Source organism: Anas platyrhynchos, chromosome 5, assembly GCF_047663525.1.
Source record: "Anas platyrhynchos isolate ZD024472 breed Pekin duck chromosome 5, IASCAAS_PekinDuck_T2T, whole genome shotgun sequence".
In the NCBI taxonomy this organism is placed as follows: domain Eukaryota; kingdom Metazoa; phylum Chordata; class Aves; order Anseriformes; family Anatidae; genus Anas; species Anas platyrhynchos.
The window spans coordinates 45,086,178-45,112,500 of record NC_092591.1 but is presented as its reverse complement, the minus strand read 5'-3'; the positions used below and the strand labels follow the sequence as shown (position 1 = coordinate 45,112,500).

The 26,323-nt window shown below is 37.1% G+C and overlaps 1 protein-coding gene across 11 annotated transcripts in view; it reads right to left on the bottom strand.

Annotated features, from left to right (window-relative positions):
- The window catches only part of NPAS3 (neuronal PAS domain protein 3), a 613,181-nt gene that overhangs the window by 534,615 nt on the left and 52,243 nt on the right, over positions 1-26,323 (bottom strand). The window contains exon 2 of one of the 11 annotated variants that reach the window (XM_038179122.2): positions 8,814-8,887. The exons of the other annotated variants lie outside the window; for them this stretch is intronic. Within the exon in view, the coding sequence (XP_038035050.2) occupies positions 8,814-8,869 (56 nt within the window). The 5' untranslated portion in view covers positions 8,870-8,887. The remainder of the gene's footprint in view (positions 1-8,813; positions 8,888-26,323) is intronic. 11 annotated transcript variants of the gene reach the window in all.

Below are 26,323 nucleotides of genomic sequence, written 5' to 3'. Positions count from 1 at the left end.
TCCTATCTTCTAGAAATTGTTAATTTTTGGCAGAGGTCAAGAATCGTATCAGCACAGTAACTTTACTAGCAGCAGATGGACTTAAATTGAAGAAGCAGGGACAAGTAGAAGGATCCTAAGCTTCAATTCTCAAAGACAGTTGGTCATAGAGAAACATAAGATGCATGGACTTCTATGCCAGGCAAGCTGCACAAATCCAGTTGAAGGTTTTAATTACTGTGAATTCTCATGAATGTTAAATAATTAACCTTTTCTAATTTGTGAGTACATAAACTTTATATTAACAAAGGAGGAAATCAAATTTCTACTACCTCATACCTGTATTTCCCCGGCTGATGTCATTCAAAAGATTACAGCAACTCCACAGAAAAACTCCAAATTAAAATTTGTCTGTATCTTCTTTGACCTCCTGCCAGTTTTTTCCCCAACATCACTTCAGCTTTCTACACATCCCTATATTCTTTCCCACACTCTGAATAAGGTACTACCACCTTTTTTCTCCCCTCAAACTATACGAAGAACTCCAAACAAGGTAGTTACCTTATTTTAAAAGGAGAAGCATGAATATATTTTTAAGGTGAAAATGTTGTATCTCCTACAAGATTCCAAGGAATGTAAGACAATTAGTCTGTTAGTCTGTCCATTGCTGAGAGACAATAAGAGGATAAGGTATAAACCATCTGGGCCTTCTGCATAACACTTTGGTGAGCTTATAGCCCTTGAAGAATGAAGGGAGCTAAAATTAAGGCCATAATTTGAATCCTCACTTGTATTTATTGCTAGTCTGTACACCAGTCAGTTAAAAAAAGATACTTGAATGTATTTTGTATACCACAAAACATTTCTAAGTAGGATGCAGAAGTGTTAAAATCTCCTCCAAAACATAATCAGGTCAGGATTTGAGGAACATCAGTGTATGCAGAAGAGAACAGGTAACAGCTCAGAGGTACTACCGAAACATAAAACAGATAAAATAGCATTGCTATTGACCTTAACTTTCAGAAATAAACATCCCTAATGGTTCACGTGCATGTCTGCCTACGGACTGCTTGTGGTTCAGCCTCCTATATGTACATCCCCCTACCCTTAGAGAGGTGTGAAATAGGATACCTGAACAGAAAAATTATGACTCTAGCTGACTTTTATGCATGAACCCCATTTCGCCATAAGATTCAGGGTTGGCCTTTGCTTGGGAAACTTCTTATAACAAAATTGATGGTAGTCTCACATGACTAGGTCTTATAGACATTGTCAGGGTACTGGCCTATTATTTAAACTCAACTGTATCTTTCTGGTCTATCTTATCTCCACTCCCACTGCACTGATTATAAAGCAGTACAGACGGCAGCAATTACATATATTGATTATGCTACTTGATAAGCACAAAGCATGAACAGCTTTAGAGAGACATCTGCCCTAAGGTTAAAATTATTTTAGAAGTCCATCCAGTTAGTAGTTGCCTCACATCTGTCATATGAAACATACTCGTATTACTTCATTTTATTACTTTTTATCAAGTTTAGTATTGTTTATATAGAGATCTTCAGGGACCTCTGAGATGAGAAACATTTGGGCACTTAACTCTTGTGTAGAAGACAACATTTCTTATTGATTAAATAGGAAGCTTAGCACCTTCTTACAAGTTAAACAGTTCAACAGTCAGTTCATCATCATCATCCATCCCTCCACCACCACCCCTTCTCAGTCCTTTACAACAAAAAAATTTGGCAGCTGAGAAAAACTGAGATGAAGCCCAAGGTCACAGAGTAGGTCACTACCAGAAGTGAAGCCAGATCTTGAATTCCCAACCTTTGGTCCATCCCCTGCTGAAGTAGTGAATGACCTCAATACTTCAACTAATATCAAATCCTTTCTGATCCTTTCTATGTTTTTTAGCATCAAGGAAGTAGAGGGCAATGAAATTCAATAATTACTCCTACAGCATTGGGGAAGAAGTTTAAATACATTTTATTACTCTTAAATTGTCAACCTTAATTTCATATCCTCCTGCATGTCCCACTATAAACATGGAAAGTAGGAGCATTCAGTGTTTATCTGTTAGTATTTTGTATGTCTTCCATTCCTTATCTATTTCTTTCCTTATTTATTTCTTTTGGTGCCTAATCTCTTCAGCTTCTTCATGTTAAAGAAATAATCTTTCTTGCTTCAGACTGTCTGTGTTACTGTTATTTTTCTTCTTATTGTGATCAGAACAGAAACTATTATTCAAACGATGTCATACTATCAATTTGAATACTGCCACATATTTGCTGTAATGTTCACACTACAGAATCATTAGATGTATTTTCATTATAAGCTTCACTGAGAGATGGGGTAAAACATTAAGACTGCTTGCTGTTTAGTATTGCACAGTAAAAGATTTTCACTGAGCTGTCCATACTGACATCCAGGCATATTTCCTCTAGGTCATAGTTAATTTAGAGCCTGGCAATTTATATGAGTAGTCCAAATTGTGTTTTCCAATGTGCACTACTTCTTACCTACCAACAACAAAGTACATGTATTTGCCATTAACCTGCCTGTTAGCTCAGTGAGATGCCTCAGAACTTCCCTCAGTTTCTTCTAATATCTAGAAATATAATAGCAGAAGTGAGCATCTTCAATTTATTCTTTTACAATTCATAAGCATATAAATGTTTAAGGAAACTTTAAAACTGGGTATGTTTTCAGAAGCTTTTGACAGAATAATCATGCCTTCCCCCCTTCACTCTGATTAATATTTGCTAACAAAACTCTAATAGATCAAAAAAACACTCTTTTCAAGAACAAGAGTCATCCTTGTTTCCTCTACAAATCTAAGTATTTTTTATTATAATAAAACGTTCATATTTTATGACAAACACATAAAAACCCTTTCAAGTTAGTTTTACCTCATTGTTACTTGGATAAGCGTAGTAGTGTTATGTCTTCTGTTGTTTAAAGTGTTTTTTCTTTTTTAGTATGTGAATGCACATTTTGGCATTCATTGGAAACAGAATCAGGAATAGAACTAGACCTATAGGACTAAATGCAATCTTCAGTCCATAATCCAGTGGTCTGAATAGGACTGTAGGTTTAATTTCCCAGCATCAGGATAAGGGGAGAAAAACTCCCTTGGATCTATCAAGTCCAAGTCTTCGGTACCACAGTCCATACAGTACTTTCTGCTGGTAGATTCATGCAGTTATTACCCATCCATTTCTGCTGACAGCATTTCCTAGGACAACATGATGTGAGGAGATATTATGCAGAGCTCTTCAGAACATAGGGGCAAACATTTTTTCCTGATGGAAGTCAGTATTAAAGCTTTTTAAAAAACTTCAGACAACAAGATGTCCAGATCACCAGGTTTATATCTTAGGTTTTTTTTGTTTGTTTGTTTTTTTACTATTATTAAATAATTTGCCTCTGTAGTCTTTCTGTGAGCCTGAAATTGTCATTTTGATGTTTCTGTTTCAGGATCAGAAATAAACAAGTAAAACACATAAGTAATATCTTGACACACGTATTCTATTCATTACAGCAATTAAATTTACAGAGGTAGGGAATACACTCCTGAGAATAAGCTTCCTGAAGTTTGACTTGGGCTGAAGCCAAAACATTTCAGGTTTAGTACTCAGGAGTATTATTTAGAAGATAAATTGCTTGATATCAGATTTTGGGAAAGGTAGAATTACCATCAAGTCTTGTTGCACAACAAATTCATTGGAGGGAACATCCCCTGTATTACTCGCTTGCGTTCACAATAATCATAAAAACACACTCTGGTGTAAGGGAGTTTAATGTTAAAATGTTCAGAAAATGTTTTTGGGATTATTCCAAGAAACAAAAGAAGTGCTTTCTATTCTATTTTTAAGGTAGCACAATATTGTGCTGTGTCAAAAAAAAATAAGCATTATATAGTCTTAACATAAATATCTCATCTTTAAAACTGATTCCATGAATGGGAGAGCTTTATTATTGATCTTGCACTTCTCTTGCAGGACAAGAATGATTCTTGAACCATTGTGTGAACCATTCCTCACAAAACTCACTCTTCATGGAAGATAATATTCAAGTAGGATGATTTACAAACAACAGCAGCAATATGGACATACAAGCTACTTTTACATTGCCTACTTGAGGCTAAAGTTTCTGGAATTTCCGAACTTAAGCCTGTAGTACTGTACGTGCAGACATGTGCATGCTCACTATTCACATATGCACATCTGAACAGGAAATGACTTCTAAGTAACAAAAAACTGTTTTGCAAGTGCACTTTCCATCATGGGTATATAAACATGATTTTTATGCAGTAGTGTAAGCAACCATATAAACTTGTGGTTTTCTTTTTCTCAGGTAAGTGAAAAGCAATATTCCTTGAAACTACACTGTTACATGTCTACTTTCTAATAGTATTGGGCTAAACAATATAATGTATTGTTATTTCACCCATGCTTAAATCACAACATGTTTTAAGTAACTAAGAAAAAAACTAAGAACAATGAAGAGAAGTCCAGAGTTGTGCAGAAAACCACGAAGGTCATTTAGAAGTCAAAAAGGATAGTGTTGATATTTAGGGATAAATGGATCTCTGTGCCTAGCATTCAAACATACAAACTCCTGATTGCCTATTGCTGACTTGCACCTATTCTGAAAGGCATCTTTGATATACACCTCTTCATGAACAATGAGTGAAAACATAAGGCAATCTAAATGTATTAATGGAGAGAAAACAGCTGGTGGCACTGAAAGCCTTGGAGAAAAATGCAGTAGATTTTTAAGAGCATTCTAACTTGCTTAGAAAGAAAAAAATAGAAGCTTCACAGCAGTGCCACCTGTTAGATTCTGTATTCCCAGTTTTCCAGTTCTTAGGACCCCAACTGGGCATGTTTTAGGAGAACATTTTGACTTTTGTAAATATACTGCTACTGGACAGTGATACTGCATCATTAAGTGTGTCTTGAATACCTGTGTTACAATGACATGGTTACACTTCGGAAACACAGCAATTTTTACCTATTTAAGTTCTCCAAATAGAGGTCAAAATGGTAACAATACTAACTAACACAATAAAGACTGCTGCAAAAGCATTCCAAAGATATCATTTAACAAAGGAATATTATTTCACTAACATACTACTTAGACTGACACCAATGATTCACAGCCACTCTTAGGCTTCTTTGTAAGACACAACCACCATTATTATACATCTTTCTTTTCCTAGGTTTCTTCCTATATTGCTGGAATCTAAGCTGGTAACAGCCAGAACGAATGAAGGGGAAGTAGAAGTAGATGATTTATACAGTTAAGTATTGTTAAAGTGGGTATATAAAGCAATCTTCTATGTTACTAAGGATAATTTCACTGTAAACAATCTCATAAATAAGTAAAATCCAGACAGTACATTTATCATTACAGGAGTTAGTATTTCTTAGGAAGCTATATTATCTTGAAAGCTGATTTTTACTTCACCCACTATGCCAAAGTTGTTACCGTAACATTTTTGTTTTGGGGAAAAAAAGTGACAGAGGAATACTCCATTAGAAGACATTTATTAATTAACACAAATCTGTAGGTATCTTATCTTCCTACCAATGTTTTTTTGGAAAAAAAAAAAAAGAATGCTTATACAGCAGTTCAGGCAGCTTCTTGATTTCACAGCTAGTAAAGGCTATTAAAGTAATCTAGCTAATAGCACAACACACTTGTTGGTGCAAGCATAAATGCCCATTATATCTTCAATTTGTCTTTGCTTTCAATAATCCCATAGTAAATCACACAATCTTTAAAACATTTCCTGATTCATTATTAGTAATCAGAAATTCAGGATTTATTTTCTTCTGTTTTGATTTCTTTTTAAGGCATAGGATTGGCTTTTTCTTAGTTTTGCAATGGCTCTAAAACATCTTTGTTCAATAAACAGTCCTCTTCCTTTGAATGTACACATTGCCCAATGTTTTTCCTTTGAAAATTCAAATGTTAGTGTAAAAAACAATTGGTATCATATTAGCAAATGATAGTCAAAGTGAAATGTGTTTCCACTTAAAAATAGCCTGAATAGTCTTCTGAAGTATTTGCTACATTTCTCTTCCATAACAACATAAAGTTTATCAGATACATTTAGAAACAGAACTCCCAGTCTTCTCAGTAAGGAGTCATTCTGGCTGCATGCATACTGTACATGCTATTGAAAATGTTTAATAATAGAAGACCATGCACTTTCATGTAATTCATAATTAGAAGATGACTACAACTGCATTATTTAAAATCAAGCCTTTGTTATCAGCACCAGTTTTAGACAGAAGCTGAGAATCATTTGTGAGCTGTGGCAGACCCAGACTGTTCAAAGCAATTGCTGTTCAGCATGAAAGCTGCAATGGAGGTCACAGAACAGGTCAGGAGGAAAGATAGTGTATCGATTTCACACCAGGAATAGAGGCGAAGCGAGGGCCCACTGTTGCTGCATGTGATGTATTTCACTTCAGTTTAAGGCACATTTCATTCCAATTCAAGAGGGGGTGGGGAGCAAAGGGCAAGCAGATTTCACACTGAATCATGATGAATTCTGGACTCGTGTATTCCAGTAAATATCTCCTTCCTGACATTAAGTATTTCCATAGGAGAGTGAATACAATGGAAATTAGACTGCAATCAGATAGCAGAAGAGAACTAACAGAAAAAATCTAACTGCACAACAGTATGGTTTTTTATATACAAATGTTATCCAAAGCCAGAAAAAAACGTTAGATAATGTATTTTAATGAAACCATACTGTTCCAGTGTTCATGCTGCTGAAAATAAATAATAAGGGGGTTAGAATATTGTGTACAGTTAACATCCTTGGGCCACATAAATCTAAATCAGACGTCTTCAAAAACTAAAAGGACAGAAAGTCTGTTCACACAAGCCTCCCAGCAACACACGTATGCACAGACACAGGCACATTCAGTGAAAAAAATTCCCAACAAGTATTTTAAATGTACAGTAAACATAGTAAACAAAACCTGCATTCATTTTCATTTTCTTGTCAGGCTGACACTCCAAATAACCCTGACTGTTCTGGCAAAAGATATCAGCAACTACCCTTAATAGTTTTCTAGGACTGTGTTCACGGTTAATCATGTTTTGTCACCTAGTAATATTAACCAGCTTCTGTCCACTTGAAGTGTTTTCTTTTTCTTTTTTTTTTTTTTTTTTTTTTAAAGAGATCAGTTCTGATGAGTAAAGCAAACACAACTAGAGGGATGTTTCTCAAGTTACTTGGGTAACAGGCTAGCCTTGTTTGATTCCCCCTCCCCAACATCAGGAAACTAAGTTTCCAGTATTTTTGCACAGTATGTCGTAAAAATGTCAACTCCTGAGCTGTTAAGACCACATACAGTAATGGTCAAATAGTATAACCTGTAAGAATAAAGTGCTCCTTCTCTTCTCCCTGTGTTACTTTGCATAATTTCTTCTTTAAAAAAAAAAAAAATGCAGTTCTTTTGAAATGCTGTAACACTGCTGGTGACAAGATTTTAGGTTTCTGGATCTTTACATGGGTTCCATAACACCAGCAAAATAGACAGATATCAACATATAATCATCTTTTGTTCTGAAAAGTATTTGAGCCTGCACAGAGATTTCCTATTAAATGATTTATATTAGTTCACTTCCACATCATTATTTCTTTTCAACTGTTCTAAGGCATCAGTGTCAACTTCTTGAACCCCCTCATGAAAGCTTTGCTGTCATCAGGGTCTATTTCAGAATCCTTAATTCTGCATAAGGAATCAGTTACCCAGCAAGTTTCCAATCACAAAGGGCCAGATGCTCCCTCTGCTTCACACTGGAGCTGGGCAGAAGGGCCCCTCACTAAGACAGAGGAGGGCAAAAGGTGGCTGTGCAGTGTGTGCATGTACCACTGGCCTGCCCAATACAGCTGGGGCTTGTATGCACGAAGAAAAAAATCAAGCAGTGGATATAGTTAACAAACTGAAGTGATGCCAGAGATCACCTAACTCCATGCAGATTGATTTGCGAGGAGATGCCATCAACTTGCACTGCTAAATTCCATGATAGTTACCACTTCTCATTAATTCTTCAGCTTCCATACTGCTGTGCTATAAACATATAGGAGTTTTGCACAGACTTAAGCAAAGCTTCAACAAATTAGCACCTGCTGGCTATGGAAACACAGTCAAAACCTACTAATGCTATTAGATCTACAGATTCCTACTGACTCCACACATCATGATGCCTCCTGATATGTGGAATATGGTTAAACTACCTCTGATGGCTCCTCTCAAAGTTCAGAAGTGCAGTAACACATAGGATTGTTTTTCTAAAGAGCATGAGCTGTGGAGTAGCTGCAGGCTCAGCTCCATCAGCTGAAGCCAGAACAGCAGATATTTTTTCTAGTGCTAGTATCCAGAGCCTCCCCTTGCATTAAGGAGTAACAGTGTGATCAAGCCATTTGTTTTTGTTTTTGTTTTTTTTATCACATCTGTTACTGGATTCGTAGATAACATTAGTGGCCAAAAAAAAATATTTTTCTCCATTTACAGTTGGCCAGAGGACTGCTATTGTTCAATGGACAAGGACCTTAGCAAAAGAATAAATCATTAAGACAACTGTAGACTAAGCTGTTTTAACAGTCTTGAAAACAGAGCCTGCAAGCCACCCATATGGAACAGATCATAAATCCTAAATAATTAAACAAAACTAAAACAGAGTAATTCATTGTAGTTCACAGTGATTGCCTATCATACACTAGGCCCAATTTCAATTCCAAGCCTAATTAGAAGTTCAGTAACCTCAGAAGTTTTCCTGCTCACCTTCTCAGAACTCACCTCATGAGTTCCAGCTGTTTCACATACTCCCCTTCCTCCCCACTAAATACCAGCATGGCAGCTATGGGACATACCTGGGACATAAAGGGAAAAATCCATAGCTATAGGACTTGTTTTCATTAGAGTTAAGTGGAACCCAAGGCTTGCACATACCACAGAAAGGTCCATGGCACCCATTGCTGCAGATATTCCTTGGGCACGAACAAATACCTCAGGTCACTCGCCACCACAGTGGGGTTCTTTAGAAGCCCACACAATAACAGCATCTGTACTAGCAGCTATCACACTATGTGGCAGAAGCATCAAATGCACCATAAGCTGGCACGGTTACTGTGGGCAGGAGCTAGACATGCAGAGAGCTTTTGCATTCCTCAGACTTCTAGGCTCTGCATTTCTTGGTACTGGGACAAAGTTCATAGAATCATAGAATATCCTGAGTTGAAAGGGACCCTTAAGGATCATCAAGTCCAACTCTTGACACCGCACAGGTCTACCCAAAAGTTCAGACCATGCGACTAAGCGCACAGTCCAATCTCTTCTTAAATTCAGTCAGGCTCGGTGCAGTGACCACTTCCCTGGGGAGCCTGTTCCAGTGTGCAACCACTCTCTCTGTGAAGAACCCCCTCCTGATGTCAAGCCTAAACTTCCCCTGCCTCAGCTTAACCCCGTTCCCGCGGGTCCTGTCGCTGGTGTTAATGGAGAAAAGGTCTCCTGCCTCTCGACACCCCCTTACGAGGAAGTTGTAGACTGCGATGAGGTCTCCCCTCAGCCTCCTCTTCTCCAGGCTGAACAGGCCCAGTGCCCTCAGCCGTTCCTCGTACGTCTTCCCCTCCAGGCCTTTCACCATCTTCGTAGCCCTCCTCTGGACACTCTCCAACAGTTTCATGTCCTTTTTATACTGTGGTGCCCAGAACTGCACACAGTACTCAAGGTGAGGCCGCACCAGCGCAGAGTAGAGCGGGACAATCACCTCCCTCGACCTACTAGCGATGCCGTGCTTGATGCACCCCAGGACACGGTTGGCCCTCCTGGCTGCCAGGGCACACTGCCGGCTCATATTCAAGTTGTACTATTCCCTCAAAGTCCTCTATCACCCTTCTTAACAGAAGTGACTTATGCTATAAAAAAGTTGATTAAAGATTTAAAGAACTCTGAAATCTGACTATATATCTCTCATTTCCATCCCTCACTTTTGAAGAGAAAAGACAGACAGACAGGCTCAGGTTAAATTCAATTAGCAATAAAGTATCCTCTGGAAAGGTATGTGCATAAGATACAGGCCTCAGGGAATAATGGCGGTAAATAGACAAATTAAAATTCAAGAGTCTTTCTAACCTCTCATACATATAATTTCTGAATATTTACTGAGTGTAAAAGTATCAGCCTTAGACCCTTACAACAGAAATAATAAATGATTATACTGCTTGTGAGTTAATTAATACCAACCCCTCTCTAGGTAAAATAAAAATAACACAGGATAAACAAAACCTCAAGCCTTTACAGAAACAATGTACAAGCTTTTAAGCAACATCATCCTGGCAGGTGGGTGTGTTCCAAGCAAGCTGCACTGCCTTTTACTTTCTATATGGAAGCAACAACTAAAAAAATGAAACTCAATGAAGTGCAAAGCATTAAATTGCATCTTCTACTTGTAAGATGCTTTTACCAAAACATTCAGCCACTTCAGCAACAATCTCATCCAAACTACAATATTTGAAGTAAATGGTGTGAATAGAAACTTTCAGTACTACACTAGGCATTTTCACAGATTGGCCAAAAACACTGCGCTTCTGCACAGTTGACTTAATCCCTAGAGAAGTAAATTCATTGGAAGCATACCTGCTTGTAGGTACAGAGACAGGTTAAGAAACACTGTCTTGTAAACCACATGATAAAAAACAAATCCAACAATTAACAATTTCAGTGATGTTTTTGTATAAGTTGTAGTTCTTTCGACAGTGAAAATATTCTCCCTTTGTCGCCCTCCCCCCAGACAACTAATATACAAGGAGCAAATAAACCCCCCAAAAGCATAAGGAAATATATGAACATTTCCCAAGTATTTCTTTCATATTAACCATTTGCCCATGTGAGAAAAAATGTTTCCAAAGATAACAGATAAGAGTCTCATAAGTCTCAAGTGTCTTTTTTTTCCCCTAGATAATGGCACAAAAACAGCTTTGGATAATTTAATTACCTTTTCCATCTTAATCTGTTTCAGTCCCACCCTCCCTCCCTAGCCAAGGTTGTATTTTAAATTATAACAAGACAGTAGGAAAAAATATAGTAATGAACTGAGCATTTAAAAGTTGTAAGAACATATCGATCTGTAAGCAACTCAAGTCCTGAAAAGAACTGCGTGGCCTGAAAATTTCTACTTTCTGTGGGAGATTACTAAGGATTATATGTAATTAGCTATAATTGCACATTGTTTTTCCTAAGTTTAAGTAAAAAGAAAGACAACTGATATGGATTGTCTGGTTTCTAATGACATTTTGTACCCTGTATCTTCAAAACTTCTGCTTTTACGGTAAGAAAAGTGATAATGAAAAAACTTTTGGGATTTCTGGAGTGCAAGTAGCAAGACTGAGAACAATTATCAGAGCTGATCTTACAGACAATGCTGTAAAAGCCTGTCTGCGTTCTTAAAGATGACATAAAATGAACTGTTTTTCCCGTCAGCAAAAAAATCGTGAATTTGATGTTTCAGAAAGACTGCAAGACAATAAATATTTTTTTGTATTGCCATTTATTGATATCAGAGTGCCCTATCAGTCTCTCCAAAACTGGAAGGACTGAATTCTTTAGTATTGTGTATTCAAGGATGAGAAGGTTGACAACAATGTTTTAGAAAAGATTTTGTCTAGTTTTAGAAGAGGCATTTAAATACAAAATATTTTTGGATGTCTTGACATGAAATAAAGAAGTAAAGAAAAATCTGAAATGCAAACAACATCCTTTATATGTGATATTAAAAAAAACAATGATGGTTTAAAAGGAAAAACAACAGCATATCTTTCACATTTTATGTCCTAAGTAGGTTTAAGTACTGCCTATTACTTGTCAGGAATTCAATAGCAAATAGAAACTTTCCAGGTTGACGTGCTGGGGCAGAGGAAGGTCATTCTTTAAAGCATTTGCTCCCTTGAGAGGAAAACCTGGAAGGATGCTCTTTGAGCAATTTATACCAGGCGCAGCAAGTCATTAGATGCCTCTGCTGCAAGTCTGCCATGTTTCTACAGCCATATGTGGTTACCATGGTGGGAACCGGATCTAAGAGACTAAATGGGGGCAGGGGGGAGGCACAGAGGTGTGTATTTTCTTCGCAGTGTGCTGAGGGGTTATAGGCACTGTAAATCTTCCATGGAATAGCAAGAGAGCAGAAAAGAAAAGGAGCATTAGTCAAAAGAACATCATGCATTATTGTTCAGAGAATGAAGTTTTCATGGGGAGACAAGATTATAGAGGAAAGAAATAAATCAATTTGCAGGTAGGCAAATATTCTTTCTGGTAACTGTTCTAAAGAGTTTTTCCTCCTGATTCAGCCTGATTTCAAAAGAAAACCAAACAAGAAATAATCCCACAGTATATGCGAGTAAATACTATACTGCTCATTCTCTAAAAATTTCACTAGAGCAAAGAGATTCTTGTTTTAAATAGCCAAAACAATATAACTCCTGTACTCAATATAATTCCTGAACTGTACTTTAAAAATGCTATAATGTCATCACTTGCTGAAAAAACAGACATCCAGGAAGAATGCATGAGCTTGAAAATACCTTATCAGGAAAAGGTAACAAAAGGATGCAACAGATGTCTAACTTTCAGGCATATAGCAAGCAATACATGATGCAGATTTGCTTATACAGAATATCATCTTACTCCACTTAAACATGTACAACTTCAATACCATCCAGCATGACTAAAGAGGTACAGTAACAAGCTCATCAAGTGCAGTGTTGGCATGCACGTCACATGTAACATTAGATAATGCTTGCTTTTATGTTCACTGTTGATTGGAAATGCCAGGAAAAGAGTACTTTAGACAACAAGAACTGCATATGGGCTAGTCCCACTTCTACTCCTCTCAGTGGTTCGATGATCTAAGGTGACAAGCACTCCTCTACTTGCTGTCCCCAAGGACAGCCCTGTCTCACATCTCAGCACAGGCAGACTACTACTTATTTTAACATGGATTGCTTCACTGGCCTGTTCAGAGTCCCTCTTAGTCTGAGAAGCCACACAAAGGGGAGAAAATCCTCAAGCTTGTGGTCAATTTTATTCTTCCCATACTTTCTGAACGCAATTGGTGCATGTGGTTTAACGTATGACTAAACCATTACAGAGTCTTTACATTTAATTAAAATCATAATAAATGACCTATTATTTTATAGCCTTCAAAATAGTCCTGTAACATCTAAAGTTGCCACTTTAGCTTTGTATATGAACATATGTAATATGCTCAGAGGACATCCTCGTATATTTTTATATGCTTCAGTGTAGGGAAATACAGCAAGATAAAACCCTATAGCAAAAAAAAAAAAAAATCCCTTAAAATGATAAAGTTTACCAGTCTTCACTAACAGAAGCAAGAAAAATGACCACTGCCCTATTGCTTTGACAAGATATGTTAAAATACAGTAGCACATCTGTTGCCTAAAAGGGGGTACAAGGCATTCCCCAGTCTCACTGCTTCTCAACTTTGGGTACTATTGAGCCAAAAGTGTTGACAATCTAGATTTAGAGGGTAGAAATAAGTAAATGTAAACAGGAAAGAAAACATAATATCCCTAGAAATCATAATTTTCATTTATATCAAACATCATCTCTGTTAGATACATATGCTTTCCAACAGTGCAAGGCCACCTCTGGATAATAGTTATCTTTACAATACTGCAGGGTCTTGAATCAAAGCAAACCATGTGACCAGCTTAAACACTAGAACACAATGGAGAGCAAAGTATCCTAACCAAAGACACCACAAGAATCAAGCATATAGAAGCATTACGATTAGTTATTAAATTTTCAGACAGAAAAGTGTATTTAAAAAAGCCACTGCATTTCTATAGCCACAGGCTTAATCTATATGTATGGTCAGAGTTCCACTGAAACTGACAGCCCACTGCATTAAACAAGGGCCTACAAAAATGCAATCGTTTTGCAAGATAAGATTTGCACCACAGTCCCAGCAACACATCACACAAATTATTACAAAAGCACACACCTGCAAGTCCACCAGCACTAATGAACTTGTTGCTACCTCCTCACAGGTCAGAGCAACATACACATTTTGCTGCTCTTCTCCTAAACACAGCCACAAACAGAATGAGACAAATGTGTTTCTCTCTAGCTTATTTGTTATGGGGTGTCTACACATGTAGAATCAGTATGTATGCATATATATGCATGCACCTTTAAAGCATTATTATAAGGCTCCCCTTCCAGTATTATTAGCAGCTGCTTGCATATGTGTAACTTCTTGTCCAGAGTGACAGCTGTATTTTCGCCTGTTTTGACATTGAGTCTGATCTGGGTGAATAGCTCATATCCATTAAAGTGCTATTACAACACTGAATGACTGCCAGAATACTTCCTGATCAATTTTAAAAGCCAGCTAGCTGTCATCATCTAATCGCAACAGCGGAAAACAAATCTTTGGGGAATAAAACAAGATTTTAAAACATTTTTTAAAAAGCATGGTATTAAGTCTAAAACCTCCAAACTATTTAAATAACAGTCACAAGCTGCAGCAATATCTAGGTAAAAATCTCTTCGTATTGAAAGCCCATATACTTGTTACTGATGAGCATTCTAACGTAGTCTTTAAATCTACCATTTCAACAGTCTCTGGAGTTTGAACTCTTGCCATTACATAACTTAATAAAGCAGCACTGAAAACAATCACCACAGAGTGTGATTGTGCTCACCATTAAATTTAGTTCTATAAAATTTAAGACTGAATTCAATCATCTTTGTCTTTGGTTGAATGCTTGAAACCATGCAGGTTCAACTCCTTACTTCTGAGCAGCTTTAGAATATGCATATTTTTAAGCTGCAGTACAAACACTATTTCAGACTTCCATTTATCAAGGATACTTGAAAGGCTATATAACCCACAAAGATAGTTAAGACCACTTGAAAAGGCGGCACAACTTGCACAAGGTTGGCACAGCTTTAAGACAGTGCAAGTGTAATAAGTGTAATATAGCACATTAAAAAAATGGGCTGCAAGAAGTGACACATTCTACACAGACGATGTCTAACAAATCAACCACACAATGCCCACATACACACAATGACTTTAATATCTCACCATTCCACTGTTTTCTGACCAAGACTGCTCTGGTCAGATTTGCTGCATGGTCAGACTGTCTTGATCAGTCAATCAAGAAAACACTGTACCAACTATTGCTACATCAAAATATATTCATGAAACCAGCTCAAAGAACCAGATCCAACACTTACTCCATAAGCACAGAATTTCGCTCTAAAAGTGATACTGTGCAAGTATAGAATGAATGAAGGGCTTATCTGCATCTAACCTGGAGCTGAAACAATATTAAGCAAAAATAACAAATAGACCCACACCCAGTCTCTCACGCCCCAACAACTAACATAACATATTCTTAAAACAGGTAAACCTCAACATGCAGGTATGCATCAAAATAACTGATTAACAACCTAGTCAGCTATCGCAGTTGTGGTTTTAGAAACAAACCCTATGCTTATGAAGGTATAAAACCTTAATTAGAAAAGAGGCTTTATTACTGCCTGCCAAAAATAATGCTGTCTGACAGTTTACAACATGATAATCATTAAGAAATCTTGGAAGAGTTACCTTAGAGTGTTCATTACATGTAACCTTTATGTGAAATGAGAAACAAAAGGATTAGAGAAAGTTCTGCAAACATGAGAGTATAATATATTTTATTGAGGAAAGATAATTCAGATCTGAAAATCTATGTTGAAGACATTTGTGTAGAATGCATGTCTTAAGATATTACTGGGTTCACAGGAAGTCAAGAAAACAAAGGCACTTCAGTAGTGACACTGCTGGATTTAGGAGACAACAAATGCATTTTCAGAGAAGCCAAAGTGATGACAGATTTACAGTTCAATTAAAGGAATCCCTCACTCCACCTCAGACATTGGCTTAAGCCAAGCAGGCAGAAAGTAAAGATTTTCAAATGCATATATGAAAAGGGTTTCTTCACAAAATTGAGAGTTACCTATAGACATAACACTTCACTGGGATGCAAGATAGAAGTTTAAAGACAAAATAAAGCCAGTCACATGGCAGCTGACTTGATCCCCAAATAGAAAAATTAACAGGTCATTATGGAAACTAGTAAACTGATGATACGTACACCTTTAAGAAACAACTTAGTTTTGAATAAATATTTTGCGGTAAAAATAGTTTGTGTAGATTCATCATATCAGAATGCATCCTGCAAGACCTGACAAGTATCATGACAGCTATGTAGAACATAACTATATTTTCCTGCAACCGTTTATATATTTTGTAGAGGAACCTCATTTCCAAGGTCCTCTGATACCTACAAGAATAGTAACAAACTAGAGCCGTAGAATAAGATTCTTCTGTGCTAAGTGACTAGAAAGCCATTTGTGTTCATGATAAAACTTACATATCAGTATCACATTAGTATATTAATAAAACTGTAACTAGCTTATAATATACTATATTAATAAAATGCACAATGCTAACATCTAGGTTAGATTAGCAGATTAACATGTTTATTAACAGTTGGTAATTCTGGATAATGGTATTTTAATAACTACTAGAATCAGAGAAGGCTACTGGGAATCTGTATGTTTGCAAAAGGATTCTGAAGAGCTGATATGTACAGATTGCTAAAAATACCATGCATGGAAATATACATTGCCTTGTAACTTGACATCTGTAATGCTGCCTATTTAAAAAACATAACACTTCCAGAAGTCAAGGGTTCCCAAGATCTTTCTCTTAACTGCAAGAATTTCTGCAGTTATCATTTTGTAGTGCCAAAAATATCACTATTTTCTGTCAATGGGACCTTACACTAAAAAGAAATCAAAACTTGACTAAGAGGCTAAAGAAAATTAACCTATCTGCCTCACAGCAAGCCAAGCCACTACCAATGAGAATGGTCCAACTATATAAGAGAAATACAACCTGGAACTCAGCATGAACTAGCTAAATCAGCTGGTTAGGAGTTACCTATTTAATGTTCAGGAAGGAAGGGCAAGGACCACATCACAACCAACATCCCCCTACCAAATTGGAATGTTCTCCTAAATGGATTGGCATGTTGCCACTATGTCTAATCTCCACAGGAATGCACAACAAGAGGAACATTATTAAAGACCAGAACAGGAAGGAGGGACGAAAGGAGTCTACAAGTCCACTCTTCTATGATACTAACAGAAGAAATAGGTCACCGATTAAGAGACACCTGATGCACATGTGAATAACTAAACAGCCCCCCCCAAAAAAAAACAAACATGAAGTGTCATCCAACAGATAGCGATTGATGATGACATTTGAGTCATGATGCTAAAACCTAACATGATACTACTCAATACTCTAAAAATGAGTTTAATATATCTTGTATGACACTATAAGAGTGGTATATTTACTACAAACTGCCACAAGTAATTACAGTATTAAATGTACAAAACAATTATTGGAAAACGCATCTGAATGACTGCTTTAACAGTTCCATTGTTAGGAAAGCTTTGTGATGCGATGTTCATACTGCTCTCACAGGTATTGATCATGCACATATATAATACAGCTAATATACTGTCAGGATAACAAAAAAAAGGCTTACTTTGCTTTAGTTGCACAATGTTACAGTAAAGGTTGCTTTTTATGTCAAAAAACTTTCTGTAACAGATATCCCCTAGCCTTTAAGAAATATTAAAATCAACAGCTGAATGGAAAGAATAGATGTCACGTGTTAATTTACTGAGCTAGGGAAAAAAGTCAGTGGAGATTCAGGGAACTGCACATCCTAGCAAGTACCTTTTTCCCTTTCATCTAACTTATCGCCTACCAGCCACAACCTAATCATTCTGGAATGACCCAGATGCAACCTATGCAAGATCCTTGCCTACAGGACTTCACTACAGAGGAGCATAATAGAACAACGTGGCTTCCACTTCCTCTCTCCAATAAGCATATAGAATCTTCGTACTCAGTGTTAAACACTCTCAAGCCTCTTCCACCCTCCCAGTTCGAAACAGTAGCCCACCTCTCTCCCCTTCCTTCTCCCCTTCCTCATTTCCCTCCTGACCAACTCCACCAGAAGTGCACTGCTTCAGATACAGCAAGATGCAGAGAATGGAAATACAGACAGGAGAGCTGAGGAGCACAAACCAGAGCCAGGCACAGCAGAGCACTCAACTTCAAGAGTGCAAGAAAAATAAATATAAACAAGTTCCTTTCACAGAAAGAAGTGGAGTCTTGCCACTGTGCCAAAACAGACCAACATCATTCTCCATATGAATCCTCTCATTAAAAAAAACTTTAAACAGCTCACCTGTCACTCTGAATTCATACACATTGATCAGGTCTCCCAGAGCACTGTTCTAATACCTAATATGATTAGAAATAGCTGGCAACACTAACACCCCAAGTGCAAGTGTTTCAAGGTCTGAAACAACTACCACAGACAGACATATCTTCTGAAACCTCCAGATTGCTTCACATCAAGGACAGTCTTTCGTAGGGGCAAGACCTGCTATGTGCTGTTGGCCACATAGGGGACTGACAGCCCAGAAGGTGAGAGAGTTCCCAAGCACTCTTGTGGACCTCTGGAGAAATATGACACAGGACAGGCAGGAAAAACATAGGCAAGATTAAAATAAAAGTTTGGGTTAGAAAGTGCATCTTTCCATACATGAGCTGATGTACATAGCTGTAAAGATGTCCTTTGAATTATCCTATTTTGTTAGGCCTGAAGACTAAGGCTTAGATTTGTACTTTTTTTTGTACTGTGCTGCTTTTTTATGCTGGACAGTTGTGAGGCACTGCTGCGTAAACTACCAATCACTAAACAAGCTTTTATGTTACATACCTCATGAATATTGTAAGATATGGTTGTATGGATGCAATATTTTAACAGTAGTTTAATTACAGGAACATCCTACACATGGACTTGACATTTTTCAAGGTAATTCAATCATGGGGGGTACCAACACGTGAGAAAGAATTACAACTCAGTTAAACTTTCAGACCAAGCGATAGCAAGAGTGCCTCGTGTGTTCCATACATTAACCTTTTAAACAGACTTGTAATATATAGATCATTTAAGTTCCAAACACAAGCAGGTTATAAAAATCTCAGACTGATTAAACTGTAAGTGTTCCTAACAAATTCTGCTGTACAGAATAAAGTATAACTCATAACATTATTTATTTACACGTGAATTAAAGTTGCATGCTACCATGAAACAAAATACGCAGGCACTCTAGGCTCTCTCCATACTGCAGAAAAGTGCTTTTCTTTCTCATAGTAACAAGAAGTCTTCCAGAAGTCTGCAGATGAAAGCCAACTTTTCTAAATCTGTACAGGCAGAGTTATCAGCCTCTCTCTTCCTCCAATCTAACTGGTATGCCTGGTCTTTCTCCACTGTTGTTTGCATCCTCTATGCTGGCCATCGATGTTTTACATCAAATATTTAACTGCCCCTCTCTCCTAAACGTTTAAGGTTTCTGTATGGGTACTTTAAAAAGCTTATCAAGTAATGTAACTGTTGGTAATTCGGGTCTTGCAACCCCACTAATGATCATTTAGGTGCAGAAATTCAACAGCAGTTAACTGCTATTTCAGCATCAAAGATTTAAGTCTCTATAGACTTCACCTGTTCATGGGAGAAGGGCTAGGGGTGCTGTTGGCAACAGACAAAAAACATACAAGAAGGCTCCATGCATGAAACCTGTCTTCACAGGGTTTGCTTAATGCTTCTGACACCAAGCATGTAACATGTAAACTGGTTTAACATCACTTCTAGATTCTTGTGACAAATTACCACTTCATGCACTTCAGAGAACCTTTTATCAAGTTAGGTGTGGGTGACATTTTTTCAACATGCCAGAGATGACAGAAGAGAGGATTACTAAGAGTGTATCAGGAGAGCATGGAGTGGGTGTTGACTCTTAAAAAGAGGAACAGGAGTTCTTCAAAAGCACGTTGTAAAGCAATGGGCTGAGAAAAGTCCCTGCCCTCACAGCTCTCTGATCCTTAATAGCAAGATGTAACAGTTTAGCAAAGCAAGCATAGGTGAAAGCATGCATTGTGTTTGGAAGTCCCTGTTCTAGGTAATCAAAATTGGATGTGTAAGTCCTTTGCAAAGTGCCCAAAATAATAATTTTGACAGTGCTCCTTTAACTACTATGCCCTGTAATTTTAGGATTAGAAATGTGCAACTTTATTAGAGGTTAGAGTAGTTTTATTCAAAAAGAAAAACAACAAAAAAATATACCATCATATCCCAGGCAAAGGTGTATCCTTGTTGAAAAAAGTTAAGAGCACTGTAGTGCTAGCCTGTTCAGTTCGATAAACAGCTATCTTTTGGGTACAGGACATGAGGTTTTCTTAATTGCCTGAAAACTATTACATGTCTTAGTAACTGATATTCATCATTAGTGCAGATGAAAGTATAGTGAAGCTTAGTTGCATATAATTCTGATCTTTTGTATGCAGATGAACAGTATTGTAGTAGTGAATAAGTGAAATTATGAATGAAATGTTGATCGTACCATTATAAAAGCAACGTGTTAACTTCATTCACTCAGCTTGATGGCACTGTTTTCCATATCTTGTTCATATCCTCTTAACTAATTCTTCAACCGCACCAAAACATGTATCTATCGCTTCTGAATGATCTTCTACAAAACTGCACTAAAAATGGAGTTGGAGCAACACTTAAGAAATGCAGCTTATTACATTTGTTGCACTCCAAATAAATATTGATTTCAATCTCAGAATGCTATGAAAGGGCTTGCATCAATTACACAGTACATCACAGTCATGATGCGAGTTACCTAATTCCAGTGATGCACACAGCAAATCAATCATTCACATCCATAGACCCTGGTAAGACAGAGCCACCACTACTTACCTTTATCTGAACTTTTAAATACTGCATTCATTTTGGAGTGGCATTATAAAGGAAAAGGTTTACAATGAAAAAAATGTCAGCTAATCTGCTAAAAAAACCTGTAGTAATTATAATTACCTCTATTCATGTCATGTGTGTTTTAATACATACACAAATGAGTAAAAGAGCCCTTAATGACAACAACATTATGAGGGGAGGTTTCTCTTTTGCATTATCTATTTATTCAACACAAAATTATTAGGCTATTGTGATAAAGCAGCTAGAGTACAATGACTTTCCTTTAATCACTAATTAAAATGCTGATTGCCTGTTGAGTGAGACATGCAGTTATGGTCAAACACCAAGTCCTATTGTGTGATAACAGCTTGGGCTGGCCTTACAACTGGGTGGGGTGGAATCACTGCTAAGTAAACAAACCCTCTACAGCTGGAAAACACAATCGCTTCAGCTCAATAAAATCCTTAAGTAACTTTTAATTTTACAGCCTTAGACAAGCTAATATTGCAGAGCACAAAAGTTCAGAGATAAAGAGACCTACCAGGTGCTGGAATAAACAAGCAATTACACAGATTATAGAAGTGCAGTACTGGGTCTGTATGAATTAATTTATTCTGTGTACAAGCTGAGGTGGAAATTAATTTCATGGGGCCAAATTCAAAGGACCACTGGGACATTATTGGCTTCATCTATTCGACTTCTTAAGTATACTCAAATTACACCTCTGCAATCCTACTGATAGCAACCCAGTGCCATCAGTGGGGTTTCACAGACATAGTCAGGATAACCCCCAAACATTTTTCTTGCATCATTCATTTGTTGAAAAATAAATTAAAGTAAAATAAGACCTATTTGTCTACAATTCTGTATAATCGCCTAAACTGATATTGAAGCAATCTGCAGAACACCACTGTTTGTATTGGACAGTGCTTTGCAAGTGCAGCATTAAAGCCTAGGGCATAGCTAAGAACAAACTTGTTTTCCCCAGGAGTAAAATTAAATTCTAAATAAAACCAAAATAATCTAACAATTGATTATTTTGATTTGAGTTAAACAAGCCTTCACTCTAGATCCTCAGGTAGCACTGCAGCACCTTGCATTTTCCTAAATTTGTGGGGCAGGGGAGGGGGAGAGACAAGGACACCACAACAGCTGTTTCGTTTAATCATGGCTTGCTGATATTCTAAGAAATCAATTTAAACTGTAAAGTTAACATGGCATGAAGGAAACACGTCATTTTTCAGCAGCAAGTTCATTCCTTTTAAAGGTTGAGTCTTCATTGGATTCTACTTTAAGACAGCTCCATCACATAAGTAAGAACAAATTTGCTTTCTTCCAGTTTGACAGGTTTGTACTCTAAACAGAACACAGTAGTGTGCTGTATAATACACTAAACTTAATCACTACAAATAATTACTTGTGTGTGGTTTTGTTTCTGTTGCATTTAAACCAACAGTACAAGAAATTAACTCAGCCTGTCATAGTAATGTGTACCCTCCTGTTATTCATAACTTGTAGTTACAATTAGAAAATTCAAATTAATGTTTTGTTAAGTGACTTCTACATGTTCACAATGCCCCAGAAAAGCATAAAAATGCTTTTTAGTCTACTGCTGCAAATGTTAAAAAAAATAATCACAAATTCATTCTAATTCTTGCAGGGGAGTTGATTTCAGTATCTGAACAAACACCTTGACATCTCCATGAAAGGACTCTTCACATACTGCCTCACTTCTCCACCTCATGTAAGAACATGAATTTCACTCCTGTACTAGTCTTTTTCTTCAAGTGGCAACACCTCACCGTTTTATCACTTGCATTGTTTTTCTACACTTTGTCCTTAGATAAAACTGCAAATAATTCCTTTATGTTTGCTTCCACTGTGGAAAAGTGATTTCCCACCTCCTTTTGCTTGACTACAATTGAAACTAAAGCAACTGTTTTGTTTATGTGCAGCTGCTATTTATATAATAGCCCCTCTCACAAAAAGAAGAACCAGAAGTCTTTGTTCTGCTCAAATTGTGGAGTCTCATGTAAGAGGCACAGGGAACTCTTTCCTATTAGTGATGCACACAGTCTGACATACAGTTGTATCAAGTTCACTGGCCTATTTCCCATGCCATATGACCACGACCACCAATTGCAGCTATTACAAGTGGCACTATGCTTCAGCTCATTCTTGCCAAAGAAATTAAACTACCCATCTCCTGTTATACCTCTGTATTGTGAGAACAGTGTTAGCAAGCTGCAACTGCTCTGACAGCCCCAAGTGTGTAAAATCCATGAGTCTCCCAAGTGAACACCTGACCTAATGCTCTGCCCTAGTGAGAAGTCCATGCTATTAAAAAGACACGAGGACAGTGTCAAAGTCAACTCTAGTGCAAATCAAAATACCATCAGTTCTACCAAAAGTTCAAATACAGTTTTGTTTCCAGAATGTTGTAAAGCTGTCTGGTGACCAAATCACTAAGATATGCACAAAGCACCCCACTGAAGAAAAGGAATGATGATAATTTTGAAAAGTAAGACAAACTCTGATAATAGATATTTGCAGAAGTTCTTCAGAATGATGGATAAAACAGCTCAGGCTTAATCTTTCATGAAGACATATGTCATTCTCTGAATCCCTGCCTGTATTTTTCAGGCTTTGCAGAAGTAGAGATGGTTGTGGGTATGTCTGATTGCAGGACTAGAATCTAGAGTCACAGGTCAAGTTGTTGGTTTTTTGTTTGTTTCGTTTTAAGAAAAAAACATTTCATCAGCACCGGAAGTGCCCACCGAATATAAGGGGGCACTTCTTTACTGTGAGGGTGACAGAACACTGGAACAGGTAGCCCAGAGAGGTTGTGGAGTCTCCTTCTCTGGAGAGATTCAAAGCCTGCCTGGATGCCATCCTGTGCAATATGCTCTAGGTAATCCTGCTCAGCAGGGGTTCTGGACCAGATGGTCTTCAGAAGTCCCTTCCAACCTCAGCCATTCTGGGATCAGCATTCAACAAAACTACAAAACATGATTTTGTTCTATAAACCTGCAGTAAGCTTATGTCTCAAATTCTTGTAACCCTTCAACTATGAGAAACACTCATTAGCCAATAACACAGGCTCAGGCAAGGATTTCAGTGAAGTAACATCTTATTCACCATTACAATGGCATGTGTCTTGCAAACAGGAGAGCTCTTGCAGATGCAATTTACACATCTTTTATGCCCTGTTCCTCAATGCCTCCTCTTTCCTCTCATTCCTCCTTGACTGAGTACTATAGGTTCACAACCCACCTGACACTTTTTACTAGTTTCACATTATCAATCTTTAATTCTTCCCTTTGTTTTATTATCTTTTGCAACCTTCTTACCATTTTTAACAGCTTTTTAACCTTTTGGTCACATCCACCCAGTCAGTGCTTTTCCATTGAATATTAATCTAGCACTTGTTTCCCCCCATACACCATGCAATCCCAGGAATCAACATGCCTTGCATTTCCTGTTCTTATGTTACTGATTCTGATAAAAAAAAAAAAAAAGATTTTTGTTCCCACATGCACTTAACACATTCAAGTAACTGCCAGAAGCATCATTTTCATTAGCACTGAAACGTTGGATGAAGTGACCCATCTTTTTTACACAGCACTGCCTCAGCTTTCTTCTGATTATGCAGCTTTTATCAAGATCTTATCTCTTACTGCCTATAATACCTGTAATTCCTTGACAAATAGTAAAATTTAATTTTTAGATACTTATTGACTTTTGAGCACTGCACTTAACAAAACACACCTTTCTTACATGAAGAAACAGACTTTGCTTTATACACCAACAGTTATGCTGTGATCAGCCCACCCTCTGGTTCAAAACTAAACTTGCAAGGAAGTCTGCCCACATTTTTATAACTGGCTACATTTGCAGTCTGTGACTTCCATCTAGTTTCAACATATGCAGGCATCCAATTTTTAACCACAAAAATTCTGGTATTCTATGCATTACCATAACCGGATGTCCTAAAATGGGCAACTTAAGACAGAGGCATGCTCTTCGCCTATCAAGTGTATTCCAGGCATTCTCCAGGGATGCAAAGCTGAAGTTTGATTTTCACTCTCATGCTGGTCAGCTTCAGAAACAAACAATAACAGCAGTCCAGGTGAATAAAAACAGATTCTCCATTGGAGGACTGGAACATCATGCTATATTTGCAAAAGGGTCACTTATGATGCTTTAATTACAGATTGAGAACTCGTATCCACTTAATTGGAACAAGGTAGTGTCCAACTATAAGTTAGCAAACTACCTTCTGATCAAGTTATTATTACTTATCCTCTGGAGGTAAAGTTTCTTTCCCATGGAAAACTGATATCATGGTCATAGAAGTCACAAATAAAACTACTGTGGAGAAGAAATACAGTATCTTCCAAAAAAAATCAAGAGAACATTTGGTAAAGGAAATGCTATGCTCTTAATAGGAAAAGATTTAAAAAAAAAAAAAAAAGGAACGATGAGAAATTCTAGAATGAGGAGGCTAAAGGATAATACATCATTATGAAAAATCTTCCTAAAAGCACAGTGTATTAAGCCATAGAGCAATCTTACTCAGTACATGGCAGAAGACCATTGTCCTTTGACTTTTTTTTAAAAAAAAAAAAAAAAAGCCAAGACTAGGAAGTAAACTGTAGAGATTCACTATATATGAGCAGCAAGACTTAGTTGGTCTTTTCCATATTTGATCAGTAGTCCTGATCTTTAATGTTTTCCAATTCCTGTCACAATAGTCAGAGAACTAACCTGTATCTAACAGCAAATGTTTGTAGTTTAGGAAAAAATGAATATTCAAAGCTTGTTTTTTTTTTTTTTTAAAAAAAAAAAAGTTGTTTTCTGAGCATAACAACATATCATAAGAAAAATTTTGTATCCAAACAGGAACATCAGAAGCTTAGATGCGAAGGCAGTCTTACAAGGTGTTATAATCTATCACCACTATGAAACTCAGATATAGTAGTCCTCTAGCATCATCTACAAACTCACATGCCATAATTTGCTGAAAAGTCTTACAGACTTTTGCTTTATGCACAATTAAACTCATGTCTAAACCTGACTACGTACTAGAAGGATGTGTTAACACTTAGATGCTACACTGATGCCATACCATATACATAAAGAGAACAGTTAATATAGTAACATTAAAATAAATGGTCTTCATACTGCCATTAGCACTATTTATGATACTTCATTAGTGTTTACAAGTAGGTTACATGTCAATACATTATTTAATACCAACAATATTAGTTGAACAGAGAGCAGATATGCATTTTATGAGTGTTTTTTATCAGTATCATCTAAATAAAATAAGTATCATCTAACACTGACTCATTATATGGACTGGGATGAACATCTAAAAGAATTCAA